Source organism: Halichoeres trimaculatus, unplaced genomic scaffold (assembly GCF_033239565.1).
Source record: "Halichoeres trimaculatus isolate MK-OKI-2021-1 unplaced genomic scaffold, fHalTri1.1 fHalTri1_scaffold_14, whole genome shotgun sequence".
Taxonomy (NCBI): domain Eukaryota; kingdom Metazoa; phylum Chordata; class Actinopteri; order Labriformes; family Labridae; genus Halichoeres; species Halichoeres trimaculatus.
In genome coordinates, this window is record NW_027437192.1 from 30,629,994 (window position 1) to 30,649,627 (window position 19,634).

General features: G+C 37.9%; 1 protein-coding gene across 2 annotated transcripts in view; it reads right to left on the minus strand.

Moving 5' to 3' along the window:
- Positions 1-19,634, minus strand: part of trappc9 (trafficking protein particle complex subunit 9) — a 354,132-nt gene that overhangs the window by 243,724 nt on the left and 90,774 nt on the right. For both annotated transcript variants that reach the window (XM_074687443.1, XM_074687442.1), the window contains one exon: positions 454-606. In XM_074687443.1, coding sequence (XP_074543544.1) covers positions 454-606 — 153 coding nt within the window. The remainder of the gene's footprint in view (positions 1-453; positions 607-19,634) is intronic.

Consider the following 19,634-nt stretch of genomic DNA (forward strand, 5'->3'; position numbering starts at 1 on the left):
TTTGGATTCCTCAAACTTTCAGCTGTTACCTGTGAGTAAGTGATGATAAAATCTGTTTCAATTATTAGTTCTAATTACTAAAGTAAGCCAGAGCGAAGACTCTGTGTAACTTATTGTGTGACAACCCAAAACCTGAGAGAGCTTTGCAGAAATATCCAGATAGTTTTATGTATCTGCCTTGTTTTCAGACTACACTCATATACTGGAGTATACAATGTCACAGTACAGTTTCCTTTATCTCAGCTTTGAGTGTTTTAAATGTTAGTGTTCATATCTGTTACATAGGTTGGAGTATAACTTGATCTGATGCAGTCTAAAGTTGCAGAGTAACATGTTGACCAAACTGGCCAAGGTAACGTCTTCACCCCTGTGTGCTTTGGGTCTCACTGTGATGTGTCTGTTGCTTTACTTCAGCAGAGCAACGCTCACAGACCGTCGTCTGCGTCCACTCACCGTCATTGAGGTCCTGCAGCAGATTCTCCTGACCAGAGAAATCCAGTTTGACTTTGATGTTGACGGTCAGTGTCACAGCATGGCCTGGCTTCAGAGGCAGGTGAGTCAAAGCGTCCTCCAGGTCCCAGCTCAGGAACTCCCCAAACACTTTCTCTGCACACAGAAAGAAATAGACACGGAGATTTAAAAACAGACCAACACTCACGAAAACAACATAAAATGAATACTGCGGGTTGTCAAGCTGATGACATGTTGAAATTAAAACAAAGAGACAAACCTATCTGCGCAGTTTGTCAAACCACAAATGAATTAATGTCATTGTTGTGATTGTAGCAATCCAAAGGTGTTTGTATTTAGTGTGTTTTATAGAAAAGAATCACCCTAAGGCACTGGTCCTCACTAAATATTAGGCGTCTGTTGGGCATGTAGATCACAGCAACATCACACCTGTGAGCTCAAGACTGATTCTGGATGTCTACACAACGTTCAGATTAGGTCCACTATTTGGACGTATAACCATGTCAATGTGCAGTTCAACATTTGAATGTCCACTTTTTGGACGTCAAGTAGCCATCCAAGTGAGCGGGACGTCCACTCAAGTAAGTAAGAAGGTAAGTCAGTGAGTTAGTGGGTGAGTGAGCCCACTGCCCAGAGACAATCAGAGGACGTCATTTCAACATCATTTTTGGATGTCAAACTTTGGTCTCCTGAAGGTGCAGACTGTTAGTACAGACGACGTCTCTTTGCCTACATCTACTGAACGTCTACTTCTGACATCCACAGTACCAACCCACTGCACAAACAGACATTCAAAGGACGTCCCTTTAACATCATTTTTAGAGGACTAGTTTTAAACAGTAGTTTTTTTTGTTTGTTCCCATTTCTTATTTTCCGTTCTAAGATAAGACAAGATAGGATAAGATAAGATAGCTTTATTAATCCCCGATGGAGAAACTCATATGCCAACGTTCACACAGTCCACTCATACACACAGTACACATCATGACATTTACCATAAATAAAAACAAAAAACGAATCCCCAAATGCCATGATCATGAAGGACAAATACAAAGTCAGTGGTTCACTGACTGCCCTCAACACCTACACATGGAAAAGACAAGAAGAGCAGCACAAGGGCACCAAGAGAACAGACAGGGGCGCCAAGTTGTAAATGTTCATTAAAATAAGGAACTGCTGCTGGAATAAAGGACTTTCTGAGTCGTTCAGTAGAGCACTTAGGCATCACCAGACGATCACTAAAAGAACTTCTCAGTCCGTTAAAAAATACTTTGAAGAGGATGGTCTTTAAGGGACAGCACATTTTCAGTTTGGCCCCAATCCTCTCGTCATAGGCAACCCCAATTGAGTCTAGGGTACATCCAACCACTGAGCCATCATTTTTTATTAACTTTTGATCCTGTCTTTGTCCTCAGAAGTGATGCTTCTCCCCCAGCAAAGAACAGCATAAAAAAGGACGCTGGCTAGCATACTTTAATAGAAGACATTGAGGAGCCTCCTGCTAATATTGAAGGATCTCAGTTTTCTTAAGAAAAGCAGGGCTGAGTATTGGCAAGAACCTAACGACTTGCATCATGATACTTGGGTTATTATACGATAATACCAAGATATCACAATGTCGTGATATATTGTGATTTTCTACACAATTAACTGTTTGGTTAAAAACAACTTGTGTTCAATTGTGTTCAAAAACTCACATCATCAAGTTTAGGAGTAAAATACTTTGAATATACTTTAGAATATATTTATTATACAGTTTATGGGCAACGTACAGCGAAGTAGCTCTTCGGCGCCATCTACTGCAGTGGAGGTGCAGAAGACATATTGTACATCCAACTGAGCTAAAATATGGATTGAAGTGGGTAGCTCTTAAACAGAGGTACTATAGATTTCATAAATGACGCCCAGAAATGATACTGAAAAGAAGTCCTTTAGACATCTTTTGGTGCAGTGGGTTACAGAATTAATAGTTTGATATGAAATGAAGAACTAAAGGAACAGAGATGTCATTGTTTCTGCTGCGAGGAATCCAGTTCTGTGGTTTCTTCAGCTTATAGGAAAAAAAAAGCTTCCGATTGGCTTTCTACCTACGAGCTCATTCACTGTTCGTCACTCGACCTGACTGTTTAATTTATGCCTCCAACCCCTTTTACCTGAGACGAATGACTCAGCTGCATCCACTTCAGCCAGGAGCGTCAAATGAATGAAACATCACCTGAATAAAGCATGTCTTCTGTCTGTGCAGGTGAGCCCTGCCGGCTCTCTGGGTTTGCATGAGCAGCTAGCAGGCTGATTTCCACAGCAGCAGAGCAGAGAAGGGGGAAACGCATGCTCACTGTTAGAACAACAGTTTCCACGTCTCTGCTTGATTCAGAACCAAAGCCTTTAAAATCCTCTCAGAGGCTGTGAATGTAGAGCGCATAAAATAAAGATTTTGTGAATAACGCTCTGCTTTAAATATTCATCGACTCGGAGCTCCTTGCAGTGAATTAAATTTGAGGAAAAGAAGAAGGAGTAAGGCAGTGGGGAAATGGTGTAAGGGAGAAAAAAACACTTTCATCTGAACAGACCGTGCAATTGAATAGGTAGAGAGCTGAGACTGTGGATGTCATTACTGTAATCATACTGTTAAACACTTAGTCATTAGACATTGTCGCCAAATTGGCTGTCGAGAAAAATGTAATGCCAGATTTGAAGAATTATTCACAAGAGACGTTTTGAAAAGCACATCAGTGTTTCCTAGGAGCACATAAAGCAACCTCTGTTCTAATAACCGTCCAGAACACTCCAGTTAGGTCTCACAGATTCATCCTCACTGCCTCAAACTCAGACGAAGGGAACAAGCTCCGCAGTCGATTAGAGCTGTTAGGTTTGCATAACAGGGACCCGCCTCGACAAATTAAGACCAATCAGAGAAATTGCATAAGGTATTGTGTAACTGGTAATCACCACAATCAACAAATAAACACTCATTAAAAATTAAGCAGCCATCAAACATCCAATTCCTCCTTAAGTCCAAAAGCAATTAGTGAACAAAGGGCTCTGGGTTTTCATCCACTCGAAGAAATCATTGCAGTATTACCAGAGGGCATGGATTAGCATAAAGGTAGAGTAAACTCAAACATCTGACTTCAGCATCCAGTAATGGCCTCAGGAGCAAAGCGATCAACAAAGCAATCTGCAGCAGACAATGATGGTAAATAAAAGCACAGGAATGATTATTTTTGACAGTTTTGAAGGATATATGACAAACTAGAATCACTGATTTCTTTCTGGTGTTTTATGACATAACCTAAAGCATAGTTTTAGGCAGACATTGGGTTTTCCAAAGATCTGTTTCATAGAGAAAATATTGTTTAAAAAAGCTTAGATGGTATAGGTGAACTTTGTTTTTGTTTTGGGAATATAAAATAAAGCAAAAGTTTTGGAAATTCTGCAGCAATTCAGGCAACAGGGTACAGAGCTTAGTTAACAAAAAAGGATGGAAAGTATGATGCACCTAAATACTTCATTTCTGACAGCTGAAAATACAGGGAACAATTCAGGGTCCACTGGGAGCCACCTTCAAAAACTCATACGCTGGCACATTTTTGCCCATTCTTGGTACAGATACATTTACATGCTTGATATGTGGTAAAACATGAGCAAACAACAAAAGATTATTTGTTGAGCGGTAAAATTAACAAATGTTATCAAATTTAAGTCTTCTTTAAAAAACTTGGTTTTTTTGAAACTGATAAAATTCCCTTTTATTTTTTTTATATTTTATAATATTTCACAATTATTTAAGTTTTTTCAAATTTTTGAAATTTAAAACGTTTTTGCATTTTTTTCAAAGATTTAGCATTTCAAACTTTAACTTTTTTTGCAAATTTTTTGAATTACAAATTTTCTGAAATGTTTGCAATTTTTGGTAGATTTACTTTTTTAGTTTATGCAATTTTTCATTTTTTAAAACATTACTGAAATTGTTGCAAATTGATTAAATTATTAATATTTTTGCCATTTTAGCAATGACACAACTTTTGATTTTTTTTTTTCACAATTAACCAACATTCCTGCAAATTTGATAAATTTAAAACTTTTTTTTTTTTTTTTACATTTTTGCAACCTTATCAAAAATAAGAATCTAATAGATCACATCACACAAATTAAAAAACCTTCTAGTTTTGATAAGTATGCACTAGATTTTAACTATGTATAGAATTTTATACACTTCATGGTTTTTATTGTGAAGATAAAGTAGATTGTTTTGTTTCCGGAACAACCTTAATCCATGTGAGCTGAGGCAAAATTAGGTGGGTCATTTTGGACCGAAACGTGACCGCGGTAAGCGAAGGTCCATTTCTCTATGGTTTTGTCATCTAGGAGGGCTTAAAAAACAAATTTAGCCGGGGTGTATTTTTTAAAATGGTGGGGGGCATTTTTTTTTCCTTTTGTTACAGTCTCTATAAGGTTAAAATGGAAGACTCCGTAACAAAAGGGTAAAAAATGCCCCAGAAAAGGCAAAAACTCTTTGTATTTCTTAACAAAAATAAGGTCTGAAAACGTGTATTGTCCATCATTGAAAGTTGAGCCTTTAAAAAGATCATTTCCATGACAGCCATTTTGGATTTTGGACTCACCATTTCAAAAAATACACCCTGGCTTTTTTTTTTTGCTTTGAGTTAAGAACTTAAGTTCCAGTTACAAGCCAGCTTCAGATAATCCACCTGCTGCAGCAAACAACGTAACATCTGCCCAGCATCCCATGTTTCACTCATTCACTTTAAGCAGAGGTATCAGATCATTTTTTCTGGGAAAAAGATTTTATCTTTTCTAACCATGGAGTTAGTTTTTGGTTTCTTGGTTTGATTTTCTTTTTAAAGTATGATCAGACTGTTTTAACTGACTGAAAATGTGACACATTTAGAAGACAGAATGGGAATGACATTCCTACAGGACCAAGGGGCTGAGGGCTTGAGTCAAACCCAGGCTGAGGCTTAAGCAGTTCCTCAAAACTACGCTTAAACAGACTAACACAAAAAAAAGACTTCAGCAGAATGTTCAACAAATCACAAGGAAAAACAACCTGTTTCTCTTTCTCTGATGTTACCTTTTGCAAAATGAACAGAGTTTTTTTCCTTGATTAGACTTTTTAAATGATCATAAATGAGAACCGCTGAGATGGAAAGAGGTGAGTGAATGTTTCTAGAGAAAAGCAATAAAAAGCAGAGTGTAAAAAGCTCTGATGAAGGCTTACTTTACATTATTCAGACAGCATTTTTTTTGTTCTTTGGTTTTAATTCAATCCTGTTGAGTATTCGTTTTAGATCATTCATTTGTCTTATTACAGGTTATAATCTCAATATTTGGCTGTGAGAAACAGCTCCTGTATCATGTGTTGTGGTGGCTGTGGGTGTGCAGAGGTAAAAAGAATAATGTGTTTGTTTGGAAACAGACGTCACCCTGTTGTGACTCTATCTTTTATTTATTCAGATCCCACAGAAAAGTGGCCAGTGACTGAAAGGTTTCCTCTCAGCTGTGGCCCAGAGTCCAGTTAATCCTGGGTCACACCAAGAGGAGGAATATGCTCCAGAGCTTAAACAGAGACAAGGGACATGATGACCAGAGCTGAAAGGCGACAGCCTCTTTCACTACTGCATCAATCATCTTCTGATAGTCAACAGGGCTGACAGCATCATGCTTACAGTGTATACATGAATGATGGTGTTTGAATGATACTATGCTGAACTGACAACAGCTGAACCAGCACAATTTCTTTTGAATTACTGTGCAAAAATGAAAGATGAAATGTGACTAATTGACAAAATTATGCGTCTCCAGGTAAGAAAATCTCACAATGATTTGATGAGTGTGGCTAACATTAGCAGAACTAGCATCACAAGCCTTCAGTCTGGTTCCCCCTGCAGATTAACAGACACAAGACTTTACAGGGGACACATTGCTATGGGCAACCATACACAACCTTCACAATTTTTTTTTTTTTTTTTTTTTTTTTTTTTTTTTTTTTTTTTTACATTTTACATTTATAGATTCAAGTACTACCAACTGCACTGTGCTACAAGATTCCACTTGTTATCTGTGTTTGTTTACATCCAAGCAATAGGGCATTACACAGTCCTGGCAGAAGCAGTTAACTTAAGCTCCAGACCCGGATAGTGGCAGGGAGCTACATTACTGTTTATACTGCAAAAACTGAAAACTCAGCAAGTGTTGAAGTCTTACTTTTGGAACAAGTAAAAAAAAAAAATCTGCCGATAGAATAAGAGAAATTTGCTAGAAAATTTGCTTGAACCTCAAATAATGTCTTCATACAAGTAACTTTTCTCTTGTTGGATTGGCAGAATCTTTTTAACTTGCTTTTAACAAGCAATTCAGACCTCATTTATGTCTTTAAATAACTTGAAACAAGACATTTTTACTGGACTAGCCAAGTAAATGTGCCTCAAAAAATATGTTCAGCTGAAAACAAGACAAAATCACTTGACAAGATTTCAGTTTTTTGCAGTGCAAAAAAACAAAACATATATATATATTTTTATTTTAATTGAAGTGTCATCTCTGTATTTTGATATCTTGAAGTTGGACAGTTTTCTGGACAGGTCAGGCTTTTTTTTCTTAAATCAAGTCTATTTTCTTTTAATGACATAAACATAAACACTGAGTGATCAGTATGTGAAAAACTTTGGGCCAATCCCAATTTTCCCCCTTTGCCCTTGGTTTTGCATGTGCACATCTCATGAAGTGGTCGCCCAATTCCTCTTAAAGGGGAAAAGCAAGTGATATCGATATTTTTTATCGGACATTCAATCCTTTGCTGCTCCATGTAAATATTAGCCATGTTTTGAACTGTTTTTTTTTTTTTTTGGTATTTTCAAATCGCTTGTTACAACTATTTAGCTAACGCTGCTATAGCTAAAAGCACCACATCAATGTCAGAGCAGGGTGACACATTCGCATCAAACAGACTTCACTATGACGAACTGATATCATGAATAATTAGACTGATAAGCTGTATTCAGGAGCTCCATTAGCTATATAAGCTATGGTAAGCTAACATTACAGTATCGGATGCTACATAATATAGCTTCTGGATACTGTCACATTTGTTCAACGTAAGCTTTTCATAACTTAGCTGTTTCATCACTCATGTGATGCAGTTTATTGTAGTGAGGTCTGTTTGCTGTGAATGTGTCTCCCTAATCTGACATCAGTTTATCATCACTTTGTAAAAATGTGTTCTCTGTGGAAGAGAAGAAACAGTCGCTCTGCTAACGGTAGCTAACGAGCTACTCGGGGCGATGACGTAGCGGGGATTGGGTGGATTCTCGTTTCTGAGAGATGTGTTTTCACCCCTCCCCTTTAGCCCTTAAAACAGAGGGCTAATAGGAAGGGGTTAGATGAAGGGGGAGGGAAAAGAGTGACAGCTGAGATTAGCTCTTAGACCAGATCCTGATTGACAGGTCAGTGCTTTGGACAGCAGCCTGCAGTTCTGGTGCATGAGTGAGAGTATGAATGGTGAATATGTTAAGTTGTGTATGTATCAAGAAACTGAAAGACAGTCAAGGTGTTATAGTAGTGAAATGAGTTTACTTAAATTCCCTGTGCATGGTATTGCAACAGAGACTCTTCTCACTTCAACAATAACTTTTCCTCGAACAAGGAACTGAAACCCACAATAGTGTAATTCCTAATAGTGAACCTCCAGTTGAGATAACCATTAGATATGACAGTGCAGGGTGAAAAGGAACTCTTTAAACTCTCCAAATCTTAAGAATAAAGTGTTGTTTAAAAAATAAAAAGAAAAGTTTATTGGAATAACTCGTTTCTGGCTGCTAAATGCCAACATTCAAATAAAGCTTCTTTAAATGGGACAAATTCAGAGTGTGATCCCTTATAAGCTTAAAAAAGGATTGGTAACAGAAGTACAACTTGGACAGACCAAATATAAGCAACATAATCATCACAAGGAGTTTTTTTAATTCTTTTTTTTTTCAGGGACAAGGCTTTTCCAAAGCACTTTGCTTAAAAACAGCAGAGGCTGCAGAATTACAGGCAAACAAAAAAGAATAATTCACTTAAAGGAAAGAAATGGCTGATAAACTACATTGCGATGCAATTAGCAGAGAGGGTTTTTATCATGCTGTCCACCACCATGTTTTTTTCTCTTGGGCTATAGATCCAGCTTCAGAGGGCCTGTCATCTTCAGACCCCATGGAACAGAGAGGCTTGATATTCACTATGCAGACACTATGTAACCTTCAACCTAACACAAATTAAAAAACAAAAAAAACATGTAAGCTGATGTTTGCAGAGCACAGAAGTACTCTCCTATGTGTTCTAATTATGCGCCTCTACAACAACAAAAGTTTTCTGTTGGGTTGCTGTCCTCAGCATAAAACTGAACACACCCAGCTACAAAACTGCATCTATGCTAAGTGTGGAGAAAGCACAACTAAACTTTTTCTGCACATTAAAAGAGTTTGTATCACAGCTTTGTTTCCCACATGGATCTCCATAACAGACCAGATAAAACAGCTCAGACAAAGAGGCTTGTCACACCAAGGTGATGTTTACTTTAAGGTCCAAAATATAAATTTACACAAAACAAAAAGAACCCTCGCAAGATAACACAAGCCTCTGCTCCTCCTTATCCTCCTCCACAGACTGAGTCTCCTCCAAACAAATACACATCCAGGATGTTGGCCTTGCCCTTGAGGTGAATCAGGGTGGACTGTTAAACAGGCTTTAGTCAAACTGACTGAATAACAGCTATTTTAGACAATAAGGTTAATCTGAAAAGCTGCTTTGCGCTTAATTATGCTTTTCTTTGGCTGCACGCTGAACAATAGGACTATGATTGTTAAATTGTCCATTCAAAGTTAGGAATTCAAAAAGAGATACTTTCTGAACTCATTCTCAGCCTCCCTACAGTTTCACTCATTATCTGGTTCACAAACACATCTCTTTGGAGACAGAACTCTCAACATCCAGCTGCTCTGCACTATCAGTTCATGCTTTTGAAATCTGATAAAAACAAAATTTCAACACATTTTTATTGTATTAGGCTGAAAGATTTGGCCAGTTAGTGTGACCAATAAATGACAATTGACCTGTGGCTAAGTTCCACCCACAAATGTGATGAGCCAATCATAGTGCATATAGCCTTCCAATACACTCAGACATTCTCTGCCCGAGTGTCCATTGAAATAAATTGCAGAAGGTGGGTTTTTAGAGGTTTTTCTGAGGTTTTGAGTTTAAAAAATGCTCAAACTGTGTTCATGAAGTACATGCAGCTCCACAGGATATATTTTCTTACTCTTTTATAAGCAACAGAGAAACTCAACTCAACAGAGAAAAGTGTCTTCTTTGGATAAAGTTTTGTGATAGACCACAAAATCAACTCAACATGAATAAAATGAAGAAGGATGTCTCCATCTGTTCAACAAACAACTTAATTCATTGGTACACTTGCACAACTTCCAGGAAGGTGAATTATTTAATATCTGTCATACTTTTGTGTTGACAGTTTAATGGCACTGATTCTAATTGGTTAAATGGTAGAAATGTCATTAAATACTATGACACCAACATAAATGATAACTAAACATTTAAACAAACATCTAACATGTTTTAACAAGTTTAAAGTGTATTTTGTTTTGTGACATCACACCCACCCTTATTTGTCATTATATTTGTGGTTTCTGTGACATCTTACATTTCACGTATTAATTAATCTGTATGTATGTTGATACAAAGCACTATGTGACTTTTCTCTGTAAAATTCCCTGATTTAAAAACATGAACAGAAGGAATGCAGAGCTTTAAATGAAAGAGGGGGTACTGTGCTTGTTCTACACTTTATTTTGTCCCTATGGTGCCACCCAGTGTTGCCAACCCTCTGTAAGGAAAGTCCCTATTGGCTGTCCCAAAAGTCGCTAAAAGTTGCTAAATTATGTCATTACCTATTTTACATAATAATCCATTTGCATGTCATTGTCATGGATGCAGTCGGATGATGCTGGAGAGAAAGCGTAAAAAAATAAATAAAAAAAAATGTAAATATGTTTACAACTAAGTGAACTTTTTTCTGTGGATTCTTCAATTTTTATGTCAAAATATTAACGCTTCTCCTTTATCCAAGCGTAGAATTGGTAAAACTGACCTGAAAGAGACATGCATGAGCATGATTTATACCCATACAGTCGCTGCTGTGGCTACATCTGCAAGTGAGGAGGTCTTGTTTGCGTGATTGATTTGGATCGAGGAGGGGCTCAGCACCTACTAGCTCCTGAAAAATCTCTAGATTTGTGGCTAGTCCCTTTTTTAAAGAAAAAAAAAGTCACTAGAGGAGTCTAAAAGGATGCTTAATATTTGAGCTGCGTATTCTTAAGAACTTGTCAACTTGCTTTCTTTTGAGATTCTATTTGATATCGATTCAATTCAATACTGATTCAAAGCCTTTGATGTTGATTCAGTCAGAAGTAGAAACACACAAATAATTAGAGTTTCTGTTGACAATTATGAGATATTTGCTTTAGTGCCCATGTGAACATGTGGTGTGTCACCTAGGGATGGGTACCTTTCACATTTGAAACGATAGGGTACTGATTCCCGGTACCTGGCAATCAGTATTTGAAATTTACGGTACCAATTTCCGGTACTTTTGTGTGCATATGTGGGAAAAAAAATCAATTTGTTCAATAAAAAAATGTAAATTATTTTTAATTTAACATTTATATTCTTCAATATATAACCCTGTAATGCTGTGCTCATGTCCAGCATGGAAAATTTCCTACTCTCCCACTCCCTCATAGTCACAAGGATGCATTTAGGTACCTAAACATGGTACCTTTTGGTTTTACCTGAATCGGTACCCGGTACTTTTGACAGAATTCGGTCAGTACCTATAAAAGTACCTAATTTGGTACTCATCCCTAGTTTCACCTCACATTTATGAGCAATAAAACAACCCAAACGTCAAACTTTAGTTGAAGGAGCTGGCTTTTTGCTGCTGCTGCTTCCTTCGGTTGCCATTTCGTTGTTGTTCAAATTAAGTGCGGCCTCTGTCCATGCAATAACACAGTGTCCCCTACTGGCCAGGAAGTGAATCTATTCAGAGGATTTTCCAAATTGATAATGAATTGGGGCAATGCATCAATGAATCAACAGACTACATACTTACTAAATACAGCAACAAAGTCACTAAGTTGGCAAGACTGGTGCAACAGTAGTATCTTTACATGATTTACAGCACACACACACTGGTGTTATACAAAACTCTTATTTCAGCTTGCATTTTAGCTGCTGTCTCTTTAAGGCTCACTGCTCCACAAGCCCTCTTCAATCTGATTGGCCAGTCCTCTGGAGGCCTGTTAAGGGCAGGACTATAGGCAGACTATAGGAGGCCTATTGGTGTCTTTGTCATTTCTAGATCAGAGCATTTCAATCAGTTTACAGAAGGATTCAGGGATTTCTACCACACATGAATATGCACTGTTACTTTAAGCAGAACACCCCCTCTTTAACGACTACACCAAGGTCCACCACTATAACATTAATGATTCAGTAAGCATTCTGTTCATGTTGCTGCTGCAGCCAAGCAGCTAATTATCCATCTACAACATCGACAGCAAACTGTCTCGAGCAGTGTACCTCCTTTCATATCGCAGGTAGTTCTCATGTTGTGTAGCAGGCTGCTTTCTTTTTTGCTCTGTGTTATAACACTGTTAATCCTGCTTTATCATCTCCATCTTTATTTGACTGGCTGAGTGGAGAAAGTTATCCATCTGTGCAGAGAGAAAACTATGCTATAAAACCATGAGGGATGAGGTTGGGATTAGGCTTCTGGAGACTGAAAAATATAAAAACCCTTTCTCCTTTCTTGTTCTCAAAGAAGAAACCGAAACACCTGATTTACAGAGCAGACATCTCGCAGCAAGCAAACCAAACAATCCAATTTTATCCAGTCTCTGAAACTTCACAGCCAATATATAATTATTGCAGGGCTCTCACTGCTGACATTATGAAAACAAAAAAATAAACAAGAGCACCTCACAACTTGACATTTTTATCTCTGCAGACAAAAAATGTCAATTAGAAGATCTCAAATTAGATCGAAGTAATAAAATCCAGAACCAAGAAAGCCTTAAAAATGAAAGGTTTGTCTCAAACCAGCAAAGTTACTTGTCATCTTATTTTTGGTTGTTGGCAGTGTGTCATAAATAAAAAATGAGAAGGCTGGAAAGCTGCCACTGAATTTGCAGCAACTGTTTAAGAAGTGGAGAGAAACTTTGGAAAGTCTAAAAAAGCAGTCCTGCTTGTTTTTTTGGGTTGAGAAGTTGGACTTTGTGGTGGGCTGTAATCTCTTGAGGAGTGAACCAGCACGTAATAATGCATCATGGGAAGTATTGTGCTATGTTTCAATAAGATCCAAACAGTCTGAGACTGACTGACTTCAGAGCATCCCGGTTCTGATTGGCTGTTGGTGAAGGAGGGAAACAAACGCAGATCAAACTTAACCACAAAAAAAAGGATGCAATTTTTTTTTTTTTTTTTTTTTTAATAAAAGAGACGAGAGGACGATTCATAAGTAACACAAAGTAACCCAGAATGACTCCTGTGACACACGCTGCCAGAAACCCAACCTGACATTAAAATGGCTTTCCAAGGCCTCCCAGGTCAGCTGGGCTGTTACTTAATTGCTCATAGAAGGTTCTTTCTTTGTCCTCATTGAAGCCTGCAGCAAAGCCCATCCAGAGAAATGGCAGAGAGTCTGAAAGGAGGCCAGCTGAGCTGCTCTTCACCAAGAAGACAGCCTTTGTGCTCGGAAATTAGAGCCAAAGCCCCAAATCTGCATTTTTTATTGGTTAGAAACTGAGGATCTGTACTGGTTTCAAACACAGACTGCGTGGGTATGATGCATGCATCACTCTGCTTTTTACCTGGGGGTCTTAAACTCCCAGTTTCAAGTCTTCAATAAAGGATGTTCCTAGTGTTCATAGTCACTTAAAAACAAATGTGAGACTACCGTATGATTGACAGGTTATTCACTGTGTGACCTGAAGAGGCCTGGTGTTCTGTTGTTTTAAAACACACAGGGGGAGTCAGCTCAACATTTTTCTTTGAACAAATTTTGATTAAACCCTGTTATTTTCATTACTTCATGTTTGCTTATCCTTCCCTTCCCTCCTGCTCCATCGTCTTGTCCACATATGTTTACCTTACCTCTGGTCCAATATGCCATGCAAAAGCTTTCAGAGCCTTTGTCAACAGAACAATGAGGGACATCAGGGGGGAAACATCCACTCATGGCAGACAGTCTTTGTTGCAGTCGCTGTGTTAAAGCTGGTGCATGCTGGGTTTGGTATGTGCCTGAATACTGGTTACACATCTTCATAAACCTTGAAAATCTGAACTTATAAGGATACACCATTTATCTATGAATTTATCCACTAAAAAAGTATAAAAGTTGCCTCCAAAATATCGAAAAGCCTCCACATTCCTCATAGTAAGTGGCAGTGTGCAGTCAACCGTTGTGTAAAGAATAAAAAACAAGTTGCAGCTCAAATGATGAAACCAGAGTACAAATGAAAAACAAACTAGCTAATCAAGTGCTGCAGTAAGTAAGAGAAGAAAAGAAGTAATTCAGTTTCTATACAACAACATTTAACATCTGAAACAACCAGAAACAACAAAAAGATAGCAATAAATGACTAGGGATGTAATGATACACCCAGCTGACAATTTGACACAAATTCCAATACTGGGATTACAATGCAGTTTTTTTAAGATTTTTTAAAGGTCCCATATTATGCAAAAATCACTTTATTAAGTCTTTTAGTGAAATTTGTGGGTCTTTGTCTTTCCTTCCAGCCCACAAAATGTGATATTTAATGACAAAACCTGCACTTAGTAGTGCTTGTGAATGTAAAATCCTGACCTAAAACGAGCTGTTTGGATTATGGGGATTTGCCGACGTCAGCGATTCCCCTTTTTCAGGGGCAAGTCTGACCTGATTGGTCCACTGGAGCAGATACCCCCAAACCCCCTCCCCGCCCACTCCTCTTCCCGCTGCTGGAGAGAAATCTCTCCAGCAGCGGGAAGAGGAATGCAATAGTTGAAGAGCCATCACTGCTTTGTTTTTGGCTGTAAACAGCCACATAGTTCCATGCACAAGCTTCCCATCTCGGAAGAAGACAAGACTAAGTGACTAGAGTTCATTTATGAGGAAATGTGCCAGCTACACTCAGTAAAACTGTGCATGTGTGTCCTTGTGACTTAATGGCCGACCGCTTTTTCAACTTTGGACAGTACAACAGAGGGCTAGCGAATAGACTGTTCCTGAAATGCTGTGTGCTGTGGAGCAGATGTAAGAGCTTTTCCTCAGTGTCCCCCCTGTCTCTGTGTTAGCTTCAGGATGCTAACTTTAGCTGCGGTTAGCCTGTTGTTTTAGCCTGAAATGATACAGACAAAGGAGCTTCCCTGTTTTCTAAACATTGTGCTCAGAGCTCATGGCGCCGCTCTCAGTGATGCAGTGGCATCAGCGGTGGCTCATTTACATATGAAGGTCACACCCACTACATCAGAGCGTTCTGTAAGAGGGGCTATGAGAGCCTGGAAACAATGCTGCTGTGCTTGATTTATTGGCTTTTTGGACCAAAAGATGTTACTACCATTTCATGAAGACATCAATGATCCATAGTAAACTGCAGAAAAGGAGCTGAATATGGGACCTTTCACAGATGAAAAAAAAATAAACTGCCTCAAACGTCTAACTAAAGTAAATAAAGTTAAATAAAGTATTTATTTAACACAAACATAATTTAGCCTTATCTACTTCCACTGTTTATCTGGGCTTAAAATGACTTTAAATTTATCAGACTTGCTTATGCACATTCATGTAAAATACCTTTCTATACTAAAAACATACACTGGAATTTGTGGTATTTGTGAAAGTAAAGAGTGAATTTAAAGAGGATTAAGGGTAATAAGTTGTGCATGTGTATAACCCGGCCACCTCTACCTATGTCACTGCCCTCATTGTGCCACCCCAGTCTGAAAGTCTGGACATGTCCCTGCACAAAGGTACATTACAGAGTGGTATAAAAGCTAATAGGCTGAAAGCCTGAGCTGGATTTCTAAAGAATGAAAGCAAAGATAGCCAAACTACAACTTCTGTCCCAGACAACAGAAAGGTGACTCCTGAAGAAGCAAGTAGAGGATTAACGCTGATAATCTTATTTGAACTCATGTATTCTGATCTGGCAAATATCTAGAAATGAGACTTTTTTCAAAATCACTTAGAAATTCCTCACAGGGACTTCATTGAAAGCTTTAGTAATATATTCTTATATATTTTAGTGCTTTTGATACTTCTAGTACTCATTTGTGTTTATCTATAGGTATTAAATGTATGGTGTACCAGAGGGGCAACAATTTGTGTATTTTCAGGCTTGACAAACAGCTGCTTCCAGTCTCTCTGGTACCCTGTTAAACCCCTATACTGATAGCAGACTGACAGAGGAAGAAAAGAGAAGAACCATAAGAAAATAAAGAACTGAGGAAGGCAGATTATTCCTGAGACTACAGAGGACACAGATCTGAAAGGAGAGAAGAAGATAGCCTGAAAAGATTTTAATAGATGAAGCAGGAAAAACAAACTTGAAAAGATGATGTATTCAGAAGACATTTGAACAATAAAGTGTCAGAGGAAAAGCTTTGTTAGTGGGTTCTCTTTTTGACAAGTGTTGCTTGCTACCAGTGAGTACATATTCTCTGCCTGTAGTTTCTGACCTCACAACCTTTGGCCTGTAATATGCCCTCTTGTTTGAAGAAACTTTTCACCACAAGTGGAGACGAGTAAGAATAGACCCGCATATTAATTGTTGGAAGTTTGCAGATCTTATCACTTAAAGTGAATTATTTTAAAATACTTTTTCTAAAACAGCACTCAGTGCTTTTCAAATCATTAAAGGACAATTAATGTCTGAAAATAGAGATAAGAAAACCTATCAAAAATTAAAACTGAAAAAATGTAGTATCTGATGAAAAACAAATGCTCATTTTTAATTTAATGCCAGAACATGTTTTTAAAAAGCTGAGACAGAGACATGTTTAAAATCAAGTTCCATCACCTTTTCTTTAAAAAAAACATCCTGAAAGTGTTTTGTGACCAAGGAGAACATTTCCGGGAGTATCTAAGTGGAATGTTCACTGCAAAAAACTAAAATCTTATCAAGTAATTTTCTCTGACTTTCAGAAGAAAACGTCTTTTTAGACTTATTTAAAGACAAAAATGAGGTCTGAATTACTTGTATTAAGTTAAAAAAAATCTGCCAATGGGACAAGGGAAAAGTTCCTTGTATTTAAGACATTATTCAATTTTTAGGCAAATTTAAAGCTTTTTTTTTTTTTTTTTTTTTTTCGGGAATTTAAAAGTTATCTTGAAAAAGTCTCCCTTCAAGATATATGCCTTATTGTAATACAGACTTTAATAAGATATAATATCTGCCGATAGCGCTACATTTGTTTGATGCAATTTTTCAAACAGTAGCGCTACGTAACTGTACTGATAAATACCTTACCTCTGTTGTATCTAGTAAAAAGTTCACTTGAACAAAAAAAACTTGCCACACGCCTGGTTAAAAGTCGCATCTTTACCACAGTGTGTGTGGAGACTCTGGGCCAGAAGGTGGCCAGGCAGTCCAATTAAAACAGATCCTCCTCACAGCATCTTTAAATAACTTGAAAAAGGACATTTGCTAAACTGATAAGTTGGATGTGGCTCGTATCGAGTATAATAAAACATTTTTTTACTTTAAATAAGAGAAAAACACTTGATAAGATTTCAGTTGATGCAGTGTTGTCCTTACATGCTAGAAGATTTTAGTAAGGGATGCACGATATTATCGGCACAATATCAGTATCGGCTGATAAAAGCTTAAAAACACATTTATCGGTATCGGCAGATATGAAAATTTCTGCCGATAAGCACAGCCGATAAGGTGCTATTCAGTTAGGATTATTATTATTTTCCATCTGAAAAATAAGCTCCTTAAATAAAATGTAGCACTTCATTTATTTGCACTGCAGAGCTCTGTGTCTGTCACCAGGTTGTTACGGTAGCTCTAAAATAATCAAATGCAACTTGGTCATGTTTAAAAATGCATCGTACATTTAAAGTTCATGTGATCTAAAGAAATTATTTTTCTGTATTTCAATACTGAATGTCTTGAATTTGAAAAAAAAAATACATTTCTTATTTATGGTAAAATCAAATGTTTTTTGTCTTGTTTTATGTGTGTTTCCTAAACAAATAAGACCGTCACAATTAGAGTAACATATAAATTCCAGTACAGGATAGACTTAGCTTTCTTTAAAGTGAAAAAAACAAACATACTTGTGATTATTGGTATCGGCCAAAAGGGGTTTCGATATATCGGCATAAAGGATATCTGCAAAAATCCAATATCGTGCATCCCTAATTTTAGTTGCTGAGCAGTTGAGTTCTCCTGCAACGACCACCCCCACCCACCCCCATCACAGGCTGTTTACACGTCTCCCCTTAGGCCAGAGGTAGAGAAGTGTGAAATGCAGGACCTCCTTCTATCCCACTGCCATCAGTTTCCCCAAACAGCTGACAGGAGTCTATAATTCTTTTTGCAGTCCATATTTTTCACTAGCTCTTTGCACTACTTTCTTAACTTTCAGTTTTAATTTTTGATTTTCTTTTTTAAATCCCTTTCTTAATTCTTTTACACAGTCTGACAGCAAACACTTTGAATCTTGAATTTGCAAACCATCAAATTTGTTCTTAACATTTTGCATACCGAGATGAATGGTTTGCTTTGTTTTTCTCAACAATCATCTTTTATTTTTTTTCCATTTCTGAGTAACTGTGGGAAATCACTTCTCTTTTATCTTTAAGTTCAATAAGTTTGAACAGCCTTTTGATTGTGTCTTTATGGTTTGATTGATTGTGCAGACAGTGAGGCAGCAGGTTGGGGATGTAGAGGGATCTGTTTTATGATCAACAGCCCTACATGAATTGTTCTCTAATTGATCCCACTTTTCTCCACAGAGATGATACTGTACCCACAGTTACCTTTTCACAAACTCTGTCAGATTCAGGGGGACCTTGGCTTTAGAGCCACCTTGTATTCTGCAGACACCTTGTGGCTCTCTGCCAAGCTACGCAGTGTGATAAAAAGAAATTAGGTTTGAATGATCAAAGTTTAAAGGCTCACAAAAAAGGGTAAAAGGGGCACCCCTACGCCTCACCTGTCGTTTGATGAGTTTAATTGAATTAAGTGTACAATCCATTAATAATATTTTACAACATAAAGGGTTGGAGTTCATTTATTCAAACTATATTTGCAGAATAAATCCTTTAAAACAACCACCGCCTCAGGCACATGTAGCGTATCCCTCTCTTATTAACTCAGAGTCCAACCAGCAGGGAGTTGGACGCCACGAGGGAGGCTGTTAGTCACTGGAAGGACGTTTCCATACCCCAGACTGTTTTACCAGGAGTCCTGAACTAGTTACCACTGACAAGCTAATTCTTATCCAGCTAATAGCCCGAGCTCTGCTGGGGTGCAGAAGTTCTGGGAGTGCTCAGACAACACATCACTGAGTTTTGTAGATCTCTATACTGAACAATCAAGAGTAGGCTGTGGATACACAGTGTATAAAAAGTTGTGTCCTCCCTACAACGCCGCTGATTTAAGGAGGAACTATTCCCAAATCACAGGAGAAGACCAACACCAGTGAAAGTTCTCATAGGTCTACATTTTTCAGACACTCTCAGAGTTAAGTGTGAAAATAAAGGTTAGAACATGTACAGACGAGTGCATGATGGCTAGACTGACAGAAGCTTCCTGGTAAGATAAGATCCGTGGGCATTAACCCTCTGACTCAGGACACGTTAGTGTAGCATGTTGTCAATTAAAGATAGAAGCCTCGGGCCATTTTGAAATGTCAGATCAATTCCAATAACTGGCTCTCAGCACAGCCTCCTTCACTCATCACCCTGAGAAGGAGCTGCTTTTCACAGCACAGCTAAGAGAAGTGGTTACATATATATAGATATACATATATGCATTGGTACATCTTTGTTGTTATGTTTCTTTTTCTAAAACTAAACATTTGAGCAGGTA